General features: G+C 35.5%; 1 protein-coding gene across 3 annotated transcripts in view; it reads left to right on the plus strand.

Moving 5' to 3' along the window:
• The window catches only part of cnk (connector enhancer of ksr), a 29,210-nt gene extending 12,514 nt beyond the window's left edge, over positions 1-16,696 (plus strand). Inside the window, exons 8-18 of one of the 3 annotated variants that reach the window (XM_069046512.1) lie at positions 904-1,569; positions 2,361-2,575; positions 3,916-4,717; positions 5,002-5,801; positions 12,561-12,738; positions 15,103-15,212; positions 15,261-15,345; positions 15,394-15,576; positions 15,626-16,029; positions 16,076-16,427; positions 16,481-16,696. In XM_069046512.1, the coding sequence (XP_068902613.1) occupies positions 904-1,569; positions 2,361-2,575; positions 3,916-4,717; positions 5,002-5,801; positions 12,561-12,738; positions 15,103-15,212; positions 15,261-15,345; positions 15,394-15,576; positions 15,626-16,029; positions 16,076-16,427; positions 16,481-16,659 (3,974 nt within the window). In that variant the 3' untranslated portion in view covers positions 16,660-16,696. Of the gene's footprint in view, positions 1-903; positions 1,570-2,360; positions 2,576-3,915; positions 4,718-5,001; positions 5,802-12,560; positions 12,739-13,117; positions 14,781-15,102; positions 15,213-15,260; positions 15,346-15,393; positions 15,577-15,625; positions 16,030-16,075; positions 16,428-16,480 lie in introns of those variants that run through there. The other 2 variants (XM_069046513.1, XM_069046514.1) reach the window with 2 other exon arrangements.
• Positions 16,697-17,070: the final 374 nt, after the last annotated feature.

Genomic DNA, 17,070 nt, shown 5'->3' on the forward strand with positions numbered 1-17,070 from the left:
AATGTTGAAAAAACTTGGTTTTTGATATTTTTTGTTTGTTATGATTAAAAAATCGCAGTAGGCATATGTGACTGAGCAGGTTGTTGAGTAAACATTCAACAGATGAGGCAAATATTCTAAAAAAAAAGTTGATATCTTTAATAACAAACAAGTTATGGAGCTTTTTCGCAACTCTGGAACACCTGTGTGTATGTCCCCACCACAAATTTGTTCGTCTTAAAAGGGATTTTTAGTCTCAGTGTTCTAAAATTTAGTTCGTAGTTCGTCATAACGAAAATTCGTATTAAACGAGAAAAATCTCATAAAACACTCTACTTCATTGGTCGGGGCCACATTTTTATTCGTATTATCCGGGTGTTCGTATAATCCGAGTGCGTCTTATCGAGGGTTTACTGTAATCTATATGTGAGCAATAAATATTTGGAAAAAGTTACTTACTTAACGTAAAGTCCCGAGAAGATCGGCAGTACAAGAAGTACGTACTTGCAGAGGTCTTTTAGAAGCCAGCTTTGTTAAAAGTTGGAAATTGTGGTGTTTGTTTCGAAATTATGATATTTTTGTATTTATTTTTATATTACAGTCTGTTTTAAAAAATTACACGTAACTATAAAAAAAGTTGTTGGTTTACCGACTTTAGGAGGAGGTAAGTTTTACGTAATTTCCCTTTTTTGGCAGCAAAATTTGATTGTTGATTTAAGTTATTTATTTTGTTTAATACCAAGAAATGCAAGTGTTGAAGTACTAAGAAAATCCATTCTTGTTTTTTGCTCACCTACCTAACCCCCCTAGGACTGTACCTATTTAGGTTATGACCCGATAAAGACACATTGTCAACTAGATCGCACTGTTTGACACCATTTGACGTCATCTTTGAATAAAACATAATTGTCTGTTGTTTTGCAGTCGAGAACCACAATAGCGTTTCCGAAAGCAAAGTCGACGTCGAACCCTTCACCGAAACCAAATTCGAACTGGGAATCCCCGTCGTGGAAGCCATAAACTTTCCGTTAACCCAAAACGTGCCAGCAGTCGAAGAAATCAAGTGCACCGTCACGCAAGTGGTCGAAAAAACAGTCGAGATCAAAGAAGAAATCATCGACGAAGATCTTCCGCCCAAGCCGCCACCGAGAACTTTCGGCGTGGTCGACCTGAATAAACCTGCTTATCCCATCGACTCCCCGAAACCTAACATATCGGAGAAATTGAAAACAGATCAGTCTCTACCGCCTAAAACCACGGTATTCGAATTTCCAGAGACCAAACCGATTTCTTTGTACAGCGTTGAGTCAACGATCATGGTAAGCACAACGACGAAACCGCCAGAGTCGCCGGCGTTGCTCAAAGACAACGGAAAGGTGCAAAGTAAACATTTTGAGCCGAAGGTAGCATCGACACCTAAGACCAAAACGGAGTTGGAAAATGAAGGGATGGGGTACAAGAGTACGCCGAGTTTCGACTCGCAGAAGAACATGAGTGACAACAAGATTTCACCGACGAATTCTATAGTGCGGGCCATGATCTACTCGAACAAGAATAAAGCAGGGAAGAAGAAGAATACAATCACTGCCAGTAAGTCCTCGCCACATTTTCAGAGCTGCCTTAAGAATAGGAGAGCTCGGCTTTTGTTTTAATTGGTTGCAAGTTTTTGGGATGTCTATTTTTATTTGTTAGATTAATTCTTATCGCCTCTTTGTTGGAGTAATCAAGTTAATTGTGCATATCCGGGTACATTTTTTGCGGTTAATTTAAAGCTATCATAACCGCAGGTTACCAATTATCAATACAATCATAAGACAATGCACGCAGGAAATGTTTGGTTTGTTGTGAATGTGTGTGGTAAAGAGCGTTCAAAAAAAAATCGTGGTCAAGTGACCTGGTGCTTGATTTTGTTGGGGTTAACGAATGGTGTAGCTTCATTAGCTGTCCAATGTCATTTATTCAGCGAACAAACAGCGGTGTGAATTATTTCTATGGAAAAAGAGCTTATTTTAGAATTAACCAACAACAGTTTTCATGGTTTTCTTTGTGCGACAAAGTGGTTTTTACTTTGAATTAATTATTTAATTTAGAATAAAATTATCAAAATGAGATAATGCATTTGAAGGAAATGTCAAAATATACTAACTAAAAAGACCACCTGGTGCCTTTGTGAAAGCCGCGGTCTGGTCGACTACAAATTTTTCTGAACTCTCGTTGCTGTAAAGTTACTGGAAACTTAAATAAAAGAGAACTTTTAGACCATCTGGTAGAAAATAATAAAAAAAAAGCATTTTTTGAAAAACATTGTTTTCAAATGAGAATTTTGTTTGAAAAATAATTTTGTAGTTAGCTTTTCTTTATTGTTGCATTTTTTCTCTCAGAACGAAGAAGAGTTACAGTTAACGACTTGAATCCACCAGACACCCAAGGTTTTCTGTACCAACGATTAAGGAGCAAACACAACCAAAACATTCATTGGGAAAAGCGATGGTTTGTTCTTTTGGGCAGTTGTCTCTACGGGTTCAAAACGAAAGAAGATCCGAGAGCCGCGTGTCTAATTTTTTTGTCAGGTTTTACAGTGGCGGTCGCCAGTGAAGTGAGTACTGATTTATGAATACGCCTTTAATAGTGTTAAATTTTGCTAAACAAATCTTCAGTTGATCTGCAGCGTAAGGTGGAGGTGGTTTATTGCTTAGGTCAAATTTATTAATATTTTTCTTCTTTTTGTCTTATCATCTTTGTGTAGTTCATATTTGTGTAGAACTTTTTGCCTCTACATTCTCTTTAGATGTCTTCTTTTGGTTTTGTTGCTTTTTCTTATTCCCTTTTATTCTTACTTTTTGCTTGTGTTCATTCAATTTGTTACTTCTGTCATTGTATCGAGTGATTATTTAAACAACGCGTAGTAATGCTTGTACCAACCTTTTTTGTCTTCATTCTCTTTAGATATAGTTTAGTTATTTCTTTTTCTCTATTTATTTTAATTTTTACTTATGTTTCTTCAATTTATTACTTTTATCATGATCTGGAATGATTATTTCAATTATTCCTTACCTTTCACATTTATTTTTAAATTTTCGCCATGTTTTCCGTTAACTATTCCCCATTACATACTTTTACAAGTTTTTCAATTTTCTTTTGTTCTTTGCAAAAAAAATTTTCAGTTACTGTGCACTGAAAAAGCAGTTCTTTTTTCTCATCTCCTTTTGACTTCTTTTGGCTTATATTTCTTACGAGTATATTACTCCTTTTAAACTATTCTATTTTACTTCTTTTTTAATGTTTTTTTTTTTTTTTAATTTTTCTTTATGCACTTCTTCAAGTTTTTCATGTCTTTTTTGTCTCTTTGTGGACGTTTTAATTATTTAGATTTTTGGTTGTCAAATTTATTGGTGGTTTTCTTCCAATATGAATTATTTTCTCGTACCGTTTCTTATATCCATTATTCCAATTTAAATTTTTGCAGAATACGTCTTTTCCCTATTGTCGGTTTTATTTTATTTAGTAGGTACATCTTGCTTTTATTCTTTTGATCTTGTCACTTATGCATAGTTCAGGCTTGTTCACCTTTTTGTTTTCTCTTCTTCTTTCTTCTCTTTGTCTTTTAGTTTTGCTACTCATTGTTAGATTCTTAGTTGGCAAAATTTGTTTAGTTCCAGTCTGAACCTTTTCGTTTTTCACCTTATCAACTAGGCACAGTTTTAGTTTTGATTTTTATATTTTTTTTAGATGTCTTATTTCAGTTTTGTTTCTTTTCCTCATTTTCTATTTCTTTTTGTGACTGTTTCTCCTATAGAACTTACCCTTTTATTTTAATTTTCCTCACGTTTTCTTCTAACTTCTCTTTTTTACATACTTCCAACAAATTTTTCATCTCACCGTTGTCCTCTTATTTTCTTCTCACTACAGTCAACATCGTTTTAAATTCTCTTCCAGGTCAAGTCTCGTTCGAACGCCTTCAAAGTCTACCACACCGGAACAGTCTTCTACTTCTCAGCCGAAGACCCCGAAGCTCTCCAGTCTTGGATAGAAATGATAACTGCCGCGACTCTGAACAACGAATGCCTCAAGATCACCGACGGCTCGCTCTACTCAGAGACGGACGAGTCCGACAACGACAAACCGAAGAAAATCGAACCGGAGAAAAACCCCGAGTCCATCAAGAAGTTCGGTTCGCTCAAGAAACTCACTTCGAAAAAACACGAAGGAACGTCGAGCGGCAGCACCAGTTTGGACAGGAAACGCTTCTTCAACAAGTCGAGCAGTCACTCGAAGAACTCGCTCCCGGTCCCGACAGCTCAATTCAGGTCCTACAGAAAAATAAAAACAAACGAAGGACACACCACGGGGAACTCGACCTGGCACGTGGCCTCTTTTCTGCAGACGACGGAGATACCCAAGTTGCAGCAGTCGGGACAGAACGTCAGCGTACCCAATTTGACCGTGGAGCATCTAGGTAAGGGGCAGGACGGTGCGAAGGCCCCCACGGGGAAGCTGTCCAAAGTGAAACCGATAAACTATGTCCACGCGAGTAATCCGAGTTTGTGTAATATCAATGATTTCAACGTGCCGAGTTTCACGAAGAAGAGTTTCAAGCAGTGTAACGAGAATCTCGCGGGGTTTGTCACTTTGGAGGAGTTGATGATAAGGCAAAGTGAAGAGAGGAAGATGAATCCCTATAATACCGACGAAGATGTTTTTATTAACCTGAATTTGATCAAACCGGACGTAGTTTACGGTAAGTTTTTTGTTTCCAATTTTTTTTTTAATGTTTCTAACATAGTGTGATGGCATCTATAATTCTAATGAATCTAGATTGCTTAGTGTAAATTGAGATGATTACTGGGTTGGCTAAAAACTTCATCAAACATTTTTTTTTTTCAACAAATAGCCAGACTCTCCACTCAGTGATTATTGGATAAAATACCATGTAATAATCAAATGATGTAGGATGAAAGGAATTCAGCTTTGGCAATGTAAATAACATTCATTCATTGTCATAATTTTTGTTTTTATTTAAAGGTGAAGTGCCTATTAGACCGAAAGAGAAGGTGGAAGTGGAGGAGAAAGGCGAGCCCACGTTCAAAAGAGGTCATTCGCGCAACGCCTCTGATTCTCAAAAATCTTCCGAAAAACAAGACTTCAGCAGTTCATGTTTCGGCAAGAGGTTGGGCTCTCTGAAAAAGTCGCACAAAGAGGACGACGCTTTCGAAAATCGCACTTCCACCTATCCGAAGATCGCCAAAGGTTTCGACCAAAAGCTGAACCGATCGCTTCCGAGAACGCACAAGGTATCCGACAATCCGGACGGTTCCAACCGTTACGCCTCCGACAGGAACCTGGCGGGCGCCGAGCGCGGCTACGAGATGATCTACTGTCCGGAGACCACGACCGACATCCAGTTCGCCCAAAATCGCAATTTGGACGATCGCATGTACAAAGATACGCCGAAGAAGAGCCACAAGATCAAGAAGCAGCACAGTTTCACGTCGGCCGACAAGAAATCTGTCAAGTCGATCGTCGAAACTGTGAAGTACACGAACAAAGTGTCCGATTCGTCGACGGGCAAGTTGAAGTCGGTGGATCAGTACACGCGGATGTGTCTGCCCTTGGCGCAGGATCAAAAGAACAAACCGAAGTTGGCTTTCGAGTTGAATTTGGACGAGAAGGGGACGAAGGGGGGCAAGTTGAAACAGATTTTTGGGAAGCAGGGCGAGGGGAAGAAAGAGAAGACGTTTTTGGGATCGCCCAAGCTGCACCGGACCATCTTCCGGAAGAGCAATACGGGGTCGGAAATCAACTGGCCCTCTAGCTCCTCTCAGGTGAGTCTTTGAATCAACCAACAAAATATACGTTTCTAGACATTTCAAGTGTAGTTTTTAGATTTTTTTTTTTTATTTCTTCACCCGAATGCTGTTTTTCTTTCCTGATGAACGTGATTTTTTTTTAAATTTGTTATAACTTATAAGTAATTGTCTTATTTTTCTTTGTTGTAAATGACAAATCTTTCAAAATGTAAATATTGTTTTTGTAATTCCTGCAATATCTAAACTCCGTACTCTGATAGATTGCACGTTTTTTGACAGAAGACAGACACAGAAACTGGTTTGGCGGGAATTATATATATATATTCGTATGAAGAAAATTACAATTAAAATTCGAAATTCATAAAATAATTATGGTAAATTATATGTTTTTAATTTGTTGTAGCCAATTTAGGGCGTCTTCGGTAAGTAGATGTAGTTTGGAGAAACCTTGCTGGAATTTAGTAAGGGGACATTCTTCCAAAATGTGTTGGATGGTTTCTTTTTCTGCACCGCATTCACAAGAAGGGTTTTCACGAATGTTCCAGTGAAACAACATATTATTGCATTTGCCATGCCCGGTTCTAAAACGATTTAATTTACACCAGATTTTCCTAGGTAGGTCAAATCCCGGAAGTTGTTTTGTAGGATCCTCAATTAGATTTTTATTGAAAATATCTACGTCTTGCCAGGCTGCTTTCCAATAGTCAGATTTGGAAAATGGTTCCATGAGAAATTCTTCTTTCCAAAGTGGTTTACGCGATTTTAATCTAAAGGGTGGTAAATTTGCCATGTCTTGTGTTATGGAGTACATGTTCGGTGAATTTTGAAATTTATCCCAAATTCGTTTTGTTACGTATTTTCTTCTAATATCGTACGGAATAATGTGCGCTAGGACATGTAGCCATGGTGTTGGAGTAGATTTTAAAGTACCCGTTATTATTCGAAGTGTGGTATTCAATTGAGCATCTATTTTGTTCACGTGTGCACTGTTCTTCCAGACAGGGCAACAATATTCTGCCGTTGAATATACTAGAGCTAGTCCTGTGATACGTAAAGTGTGTGCATTCGCTCCCCAACTTGTGCCCGCGAGTTTATGTATAATGTTGTTTCTCGTTTTCAGTTTCTGTCGTAACTTTTCGATGTGTAATTTGAAGGTTAGAGATGAATCAAGAGTTACTCCTAGATATGTCGGAGAATAATTATGCTTAATTGTAGTTTCGTTAAAGACTACTTTCAGTTTTCTATTTTTCTGGTTGTTTACGAGATGGAAACAGCAAACTTCTGTCTTTTGAGGATTTGGGCAAAGTCGCCATTTTCTGAAATATTTATTCAAAGGTATTAAATCTTCTGACAGTCGGTTTTCTACATTTTCAAAATTGTGATGTTGGTAAGCCATTGCTAGGTCGTCAGCATAGATGAATTTTCGGGAATTTGTTGGGGGTAAATCACTTGTATATAAATTAAATAAGATTGGTGACAATACTGAGCCTTGAGGTAAACCATTGTTGAGAAATCGAAATTTACTGCTTTTGTCTTCAACGAAAACCCTGAATTGACGGTTAGACAACATATCTTCTAAGAGTGAGACCATTTTTCCACAAGGTATTAATCTGCAGGGATACAACAGTTTTCTACATAACGTGAAACAATTGAGATGGAGAGTTTAGTATTTTTCACTGCTTTATGTTTTGGAACTAGAATTTAAAAACGTGCAATCTATCACCGTACGGAGTTTACCAAAATTTCTTCAGATACCGTGGAAGATCTACAGGGTCATTATAAATGATTGTCCCATCGTAGTTGGCGTTGAAAACCCACACAAATTGTGGATGTGCCACAGCCTCGCTACATTAGACAAACTGTACTTGCCGCGGCGAACAGCTGGAGTGATCACGAAATGTTCACATGATAATTCGTAGCTATCGGCCGTATTCACCAACGCCAGTTAAAGTTAACTGTAGGTTAAATTATACGAAAGCATTGTTACAACAATAGGTATCTAAGTAACGAAGCATTTTAACCTACAGTTAACTTTAAATAGCGTTGGTGAATATGGCCCTATGTCATGAAAAGTCTGATCTACACTGCCTCGCCAAATTTTTGTTTTGTGCGGGAAATTTAAATCTTACAACTCATGTTATGAGGCTTGCGGCACATTCAACTACGTCACCAACGCCAGCTGAGATGGGACAATGATTTATAATGACCCTGTACCTAAAATGAAAATTCACGATGAAGCCCACATAATGTAATAAAAGGAAAAGTTGGAATATTCTTGTGACCACCAAACAGTTTTCAATGCGACCATTATTTTTCAGTTTTAAAAATCAACGTTTTAAATTACATATTTTTAAATTATCACTTGGAAGTTGTAAAATATGGAATATCTAATAAACCTCGTGACTCACCCTGTTTTTTAAGGATTATTTTGGATGATATAAATGTACGTAAAGCAAAACAGTTAAATTTTTAATGAGCCGAAATTGAAGTAATGTTCACGAACATTGTTCCAAAAAATAGTTAAGTCGAGAATATTTATGATGAAAAGAAATTATAAATGTGTAACAAACATGATAAAAAAAAAAATGATAAGAGGCTGCTCATTATTTGTTTTTTTTGTTGATTATTTGTCCAAAGCAACATTGCATTTGAATACCCATACTTAACAAAAATACAAAAAAAGAGTCATTTCGGTTGAATTTTTCATAATTGGATAGGACAATTTACTAAGATTGTTTAGTACTTCCTACTCGTAGGTTAAATTTATATCAATACGTCAACCCTTAATTGACAATCGGAGTCTGTATCATTAAAAATTTAATAAAGCAAACATTAACTATACAGGGTGGAACAAAAGTATCAAATATTGGCTGTAACTTTTTAATTTGACAATTTACGAAAAAATGTTTAATATAAAAGTTGATTGGTGTATTATTCTGCATCATCTGTTCTTTCTAGTTTGTTCCTACCTTCTTTTGTTTCGCTGCTGTGGCAACCAACTTTGGTTTTTTAAATAGCACCCATACATTTTTTGTGTGATTTTCAAACAAGCGTATCTTTCTGTATTCATAAATACTGTTTTGCCATTATGGGGAAAAAGAATAAAATTAAAAAAAAAAACAAAGGTGATAAAATTAACTTACTATTTCAAATTAAATATAGCAGAGCTTTTAGTTGGATAACTTGTTTATTGTGTTTTTTTGAAGTGAAACTTTTTATGGGAGGATTTTGAAATTCTGATCGGCAACCTTTTTGTGTAACGAAAAGTGGTGGGGGTAAACAGTGTTGGGTGGAGTAGGAGCAGTGTCTCCCACAACGGTTGCGCCAATATTTCCATCTCACTTAAATGTAAGTTAATCTTTTTGACACGATACAAACATCCCTTAAAATTGTGTATACTTCTGTCTTTATCACACTCACGGCATTTATCGATAATGTCCTCTCTGTTAATTTAGAGGCTTAACAATGAACAATGAGTTCTAGTTCTACGCACTTCAATATTGTTTAGTGTTACCGTTGTTTATAATTTATTCTCTTCATTAAAATACATAATTTTGTTGTGAATATGCTATTTAAAAGTGATTGATGAATAATTCAATGTTTCGCTGTAATACAAAAGTTTCACTTCTATCGTGCGTCTTTACGACACACTCTTTTTTTTTTTGGAAAGTGTACAACCGCCACTGTTCTTTTTGAATCTAGGTAAATTGTTCGAATGCAATTGCTCGAAGACGAATTGCTCGAAATCAGCTGCTCGAAAGTCAATTGCTCGAATATGACTTTGCTCGAATTGCAAGTTCCTCGAACGGCAGTTTCTCGAAAATCTTTTGCTCGAAGGTAATTATCATACACAGGATAATGCGGTGCTTATCATTAAAAAGGCCACATCCGTATTGCATTTAATAAGTTAAAAAAAAAAACTGTTTTACACAAAATATTTAACTTCTGATTTTTACACTGATATGAAGATTCATTTCTAAAATTTATAGACGAAATTACCGAAGAAAAATATGAATTAGATTTTAAATCAAACGATATTAAAAATCTGAAGACTGGTTTTATTTATGATGTGGGATTTGTAATTGCGGTAAGGCGGTAAGGTCGTTAGAGATCTGCGCGTGCAGGCATTTGAGTTTTTTTTTTTATAAAACAATAAGTTTATGCAATATGCAATTGGGATATAAGGTCAGTCAATTATCGCACAATCGCTTATACGAAAAAAAAATGGCTTCGAAGTAATTTTTTTACAGGAATATTTTGAAAACATTAATGTCATTATCACGACCAGTCCGTAATTACTAATTACACTCCAATTACACATTTTCGACCATATAAATTCGAGCAAAACATTTTCGAGAAATTGCAGTTCGAGGAACTTGTATTTCGAGAAAAGTTACAATCGAGCAATTTCATTTTCGAGCAACTGATTTCGAGCATCTGATTTCGAGCAACTGCATTCGAGGAATTTGCCGGAGACGTTTCTTTTTATTTCTTTTTTTTTAAGTTAATTAAAGGTTAAATGTATTCTCTTTTGAATTATTTTGTAAATCTACAGTAATATTAAACTCGATGAAATGTATTTTTTTGGTTCAGTTAAATTAAAGAAAAATCTGAAATATTTGATATTTTAAATGAAATTTGTGGATAAACTATTTATTTTAGATGCCAAACACCTTATATCTTTTGAACGCTCGTTGAAAGAGCTATTCAACGGTATATCGAAATACAGGGTGTTCCATTTAAAAAAACTGACTAAATAAAGAGTTTGCGTTTGAAGCGTCCTCTACGTAATTAAGTAAAAATCTTAATGTTTTTCAACAAGGCAATAAAATTGACGATATTTACAATGTTCTAAAAAAAACTAATCTAAATAATTATCATCTGTTACGGTCTATTTTTTAATCAAAGAACCACGACCTGTTGATTTAGGTTTGTAAATATAAAATTGTACTAAATTTAGGCAATTTAATGATATGTACTGGCTATACCAGCCAACATCTGTCATTTTTAATGTCCTTGAAGGTACGGTCGGTGGACAAATAAAACTGGGACACTTAAAATTTAATCTATGTAAATCAGACCATTGAATTGTCAATATATTTGTCAGTCTATATAATATGTCAAACCAAAGTTAACCTATTTGTGATAAAGCCGTAATTAAACGATGCAAATTTGTAAATTTTGACTTATGTGATTGTCATTTTTGTCCCAGTTTTATTTGTCTATCGACTGTACTTAAACTCGCAGCTGAAATTTGAACGTGTTATTAAAAATGCCTCGCAAAGTAAGACATTTATTAAACTCTCAAATTAGTTGTTCTTAGTTGTTATTAACTTTATTAACATGCTGCGCTACTAATATCTCTAATAACCTCAATTTTTATATGACGAGATTTTTCACCGTATGTCAAAAGTGTACAATGTTGTCAGCTCTATTTTGGGTGTAAATTGCGGTGTTGTGGTTCTTTGATTAAAAAATAAACTATATATTTTTTACAAAATTTCAAAGTTTGGTTTGTCTGGACACAAAAGAGCGAATAGTTTACTAACAGTAGAAGTTAGACCCATCAAATGTGGTATCTTCCTCTTTGTTTTGACGAGAACTTTCGAAAAACGCAAAAAAATACTGGGTGTTCCATTTAAAAAAATATAAGTTTGTGTTGCCACCGATACACCAAACACCCTGTATAATCTAAAATATTTTTAAATCGTGCTCATAACTTGTATGTATAACATGAAATAATAATATTTTTCAAAGAACTTATATTAACTTAGTAAATCTACTTACTTTGCCAAACCGTTGGGACACCCGGTATTTATTGGAGCGTGGAGTTCAAGTAACGACATACGACTTCCGATTCATGGATAACTCGATTACAAATTAATTTGATCGCTATTTATTTAGCTTTTAAACTTTTATTTATTTATTTTTTTCTATTAAAATGTATTCTGTTTCATTTAAATGTCTTATTTTTACACTCATTATCTTTTATTTATTTTTTTGTCAAAGTACAGGGGGCAAAGAACTACGATACCAGAAGACAACATTTCCAACTAAATGTTATATTTTTTCAAATTGTATTAATTGGATATTTTTTTATAAAGTTTTGATTAAAATAAGGAAATATGCATGTGTTACATCCGTAGAGGGGTTTCATCACTGAATTCACAAAAAAAAATACTTTTTTTTTAATATTAAATTTGACCCCCCGTGCCATTAAAAAAAATATCTTCAAAATAAATGATGTTAGAAAATTGAAAAAAATATCAGATGATAGAATTTAAACACTTCTAACTGTGTGCCACATTTCAAGGAGCTCTGCTAAACCTTTCTGAAGATATTTAGCTCTATCCATACTTTTTAGCGACCCTGTATACATACATACTCGTACATATAATTTTTGTCATTTGTATAAGATTAATTTTGTTAAATATTTTTTTCTGTTTGTTTTTCTAGAATAAGACATCATAAAAGAAGTCCAAAACTACTTCGAGGTCATACACTTTTCCCAAAGACAAAGTGCGATTTCCATTTGATTGGAATTTGTCATTAGCTAAATTAATCTTTAACTGTTGTTTGTGACAGCGGTCAATAAAATTGTTAATAAATCTTTTCCGTGTCAACAATTTTACATCCAATATTGGAAAATGGCCACGTTGTAAACAATTTCAGAAGGTAAATTAATAATTGGACGAAATCTGTGTAAACACAAAACAATTCACAAACATGAGAAGAATAAGTGAAGATTTTCTAAATGTACTCGTTTCTTTTCAGTCTGTCCCCATATCGCAGAGCACTTACTCTTTAGAAAACACCCCTCCAGCTGAGCCCTTGTCGATGAGCATCAGCCCCCACGCAGACTACCCCGGTCTGGAGTACCCCCCCGTCTTCGAACCGGAAACCTATTCTCTTGCCGATCCGCAGAGTAGTCTCACGCTATTACGTAAACAAGGTAAGAGTAGCAATTAATATCGAGAAAATAATTCGTTTAATCGTAAAGTGCAATCCAATAAATTCCTTCAACGCGCGGATGTTAATCCACTTTTGGAAATTCTTTGTGATCCGACCGCTGCGAATATTATTCAGTACTTATGCCACAATATATTTTTTAATAATTTTTAGTAGGCGACCTCGTCCAATCTTAGCCATTGTTTGTACCAAGTATTCTCGCCAATTTTTTTTGCCTTGTGCTGGCCCCAGGCGTCACTTTTCACGGTCCTATTTATTTTTATATACATATTATATCCGACGTGTACAGCGCGACACTCGACTCGCGGTAGGAAAGCGACCCCTGGGGGCAGATCTGTAAAAGTCTGACAATAATGTTTTAGGGGTGGAAAATTGATTTTTGAAATTTTTCACGTGGGCACGTCGATTTGACCCAGAAGAGTGTAGCAGGACGATACTAAACGTTATTGTCGGATCTCCTACTTATACTTTAATAAATTTACGAATCAAAACACCATTTGTTGTTGTGATAAATTTAAAAAACATGTCAATTATTACGTAAAAATGATTATTATTTCATTAGGAATTTTATAACGTAGTCGTAGAGATACCCGAGAGAAGGAACAGATGATATGAAAATGATATTTTCCATGTTATGTCCACCAAATTTTTAATAATGAATATTTATATATACCGTTATACATTTATTTGTTATGCGAGGAGTGTTCTCGATTGTCGTTTGTTACGAAATCAAGTAGGTTAATGTGATTTGCAAAAGTCTGCGCTTAGCTTGATTCGTACGATTCTTAATTGTCAAATGTCAAATTAACAATTCATGATTTCCCTGCAATATATTTTCCATTTGGTACCGCCACTAATATGTGACGCTGTCATCGTAAATGGACTGGCGAAAAATAATTTTAATTGTGCACCTTTTTACAGCCGACGACAATTAAACTCTGTACGAATCAATCTACGACCTGTCAAAGTTATTATACGTGAGTACCTCGACTGTTCAAATACTGCAATAATTTGATATTAATTTAGGTTTAGTAGTGTTGGAAGCGATAATTACTATCTACTGCTTTACGTACTTAAATATAAACTACTTGCAAAGTGATATAAAATGTAAATATTAAAGATTGGGATGTAAGACAATAAAACGCGTGACGAATTAAAAATTTGCTTTGTCCATTTGTCTTAATATTCGTTGAGACTGAGAGAATTCGAAGAGTGGACAATCGTGAGGACTCCTTGTATTACGTTGTGTTTCCCGTTATGATAGACTTACCGTAACGCAACGTACGGTCGGTGGACAAATAAAACTGGGACATTTAAAATTTAGTCTATGTAAATCAGACCATTGAATTGTCAATATATTTGTCAGTGTCTATATAATATGTCATACCAAAGTTAACCTATTTGTGATAAAGCCGTAATTAAACGATGCAAATTTGTAAATTTTGTCCCAGTTTTGTTTGTCCATCGACTGTACTAGTTAAAATAATAGCAAAGTTGTCACGTTTGCGTGGCATTTCGCTAAACTCACTTTCAATTTTCGATATTTACAGTAACTAGGTTAAGTCTTTTGTTATTGAATAAGGACGTTGTACTGTGAAGGGCCATAAAAGATCATTTATAAAATATTCTGTAATAGTGATGCATTGGTGCTTCCGCATAAAAATAAGAGAGAAAGAGAGAGATATTTGGAAGTTTCAGTGTGTTGTTGTTAATTCTTGTTAATAATCGTCACTAAGCTTGTTATCGGTTAATAAATGATTGCAGTATTATTTAATGTAAACATTATTATTTATAAAGTTATATAGTGTAGCTTTTAGACGTCGGGCTAGATTTTTGTTTATTTTTGGGAGCCCTAGTCCAGTGTTTGAAAGTTACAGTTTAGACATATCTGTACATAACTTGATCATTTTTATTGTATTATTTATATTTTGCTTTTTATTATAGTCAGTGCCAAACATTTACCATACCAGACAAATATTTTATTCAAATAAAACAATTGCCAGAATAAAATATATTGACGAACAAGTAATTTTTTTTTCACCATTTGTTCCTCAACGTCAGGCATAATTTATGCAAATCGGATTAGATAATATTCAACAAAAAAATTATACATACGAACCGATACCACGAAGTACTCCAGTTATAACCAAAATGTCGCCTGTAGAATTATTGCTGGTGGTACTTTCTTTAGTTTTTGTATTGAAGGATTTTTTGAGGAGTTGGATACATTTTTATCGCATCCCTAATCCTGTGGGTCATCGAGTTTTTGGGTCGCTCTTTCAACTTTCGTACCCTCCAAGTAAAGTACTTCTTTTGTAAATTCAGTACTCCGTGACTGTTCTTGCAGGTGAATTGTTTAAGCGGTATCGGGAAAGAAGTTTGCTTTATTTTCCCATCTTCAAGGAGCGGGTGTTGGGCTTTAAAATCGTCCACCTGATACATCCTGAAGACATAAAAGTTGTAGAAGTCCACTTGCAGAACTGGAAGTATAATCTTAATTTTTAGATCGTGCTAACGGGCAAGAGTGCCCACAAAGAGACTCGCTTTTTCGTCAACTGGCTCGGCAGAAGTGTTCTGAACGACAAAGGAGGTTGTGAAAGTAAACTCAGAGTAGTTTCTCGTAAAACAAATTTTATAGGTCACAGGTGGCACTACAAGCGCAAGTTGATCACTCCATTTTTCAACATGAAGGTTTTGCAAGATTATGTCACCACTTTGAGGGAGAAAGCCAAAGATTTGGCTCTTGCAGTGGAGGAGTGTGAGGGAACCGTCGTGGAGGTCGTCCCCTACGTCTCCAATTACGTTTCGAATTGTGTCATAGGTTTCCTTCCTCATTTCGAAGAAAACATTTAAACTTGTAAAGTTTTTAGCTCTGACGATGGGGAAAGATGCACTTTTTGATGTGCAGCTGTTTAATGAAAGTACAAACGAGGTAAAAAATTGTGTGACGAAACGGCTGTGCACTGCGTGGATGTATAACGATTTTCTTTATAATTTGTCGCACTATGGAAAAACCGAAGCGACACTCGTCGACACGATTCATAAAATCACGAACAGTGTGATAAAGTGTAAAATGAAGGATTGGAAAAATGGCGTGAAAGAAGGAAATCTCAATCTTTTAGAATTTTTGCTCAAAGCGAAGCACAACGGGGCCGATCTGGACGAAAGTGGCATCAGAGAGGAGCTGGTCTCCATCTTGATGGCCGGCCATGACACCACAGCTTCAAACTTGAGTTTTGTTTTAATGCTGCTGGCCAATCACAAAGAAGTTCAAGTAGGTTGCCACTGGTGGGGTACGAGTTTGTGATTTTGTGTTTCAGGATAGAGTGTTTGAGGAGCTTTGCAGCGTTTTGGGCGACGTGGAAAAAGAACCGACTTACGAAGATTTGCAGGATTTGAAATATATGCATCAGTGCATCAAGGAGTCTCTCAGGTTGTATCCCAGTGTTCCAAACCTGGCTCGGAGATCTTCAAAAATTATGACAACACACACCGGTTACGTTATTCCTGAAGATACCTTGCTCAGTTTGGGCATATTCGATATGCACCACAATCCGAATGTGTATCCGGACCCGGAGAAGTTCGATCCGGATAGATTTGCACCGGAAAATGCGAAGAAAATACATCCTTTCGCTTTTTTACCGTTCAGTGGAGGCTCAAGAAATTGCATCGGTGAAAATGTAGAAATATTTTGGGATTTGAAATTGTAACGAGATGGTTTTCAGGTCAAAAGTTTGCTATTCTGCAAATGAAGATGAGTTTGTGCGCGCTGTTGAAAAAATTTGTCCTGAAACCTGTGGATACCCCTTCAAGTGTACGTCTGATTTCAAGTATAACGTTGAATGTAGAAAACGGAGTTAGAGTTAGATTTTTGCCTAGAATTCATAAGGAGCTGATTCGGTAAAAGTGGTTCTAATATACTGATTCGAGTGATTCCAATATACAGTGTGTTTTTTTATTTTCCCATGTCGGCACTGTTTAAAGCAGTCGCTGGTAGTCTTGTTCCTCCTATGCAGGACACGTTCTGACTGAGAAACAGTGTCTAATGAAAGTTTTGTGGGGTTATGGGTTTTAATGACATTTTTTATTTAATTAACGTATTGTCATAGCGGGGACAAGTAGCTAGACAACTATGAAAAAGAAGAATGTCATAATGTAGAATTGTAGAAGATGAATCTTTTGGTAAAAATAGTTTTCTTAAATTGCCACTGAGTTTACGGTAGGTATCAAAAATTCAAATCTTTTCGTGTTGTATTTTAGCAGTTGCACAATTTTGTCATACCGAAAAGTACTCAGTATTGTCAAATTAATTCAG

This window comes from Tenebrio molitor, chromosome 5 (assembly GCF_963966145.1).
Source record: "Tenebrio molitor chromosome 5, icTenMoli1.1, whole genome shotgun sequence".
Classification (NCBI taxonomy): Eukaryota; Metazoa; Arthropoda; class Insecta; order Coleoptera; family Tenebrionidae; genus Tenebrio; species Tenebrio molitor.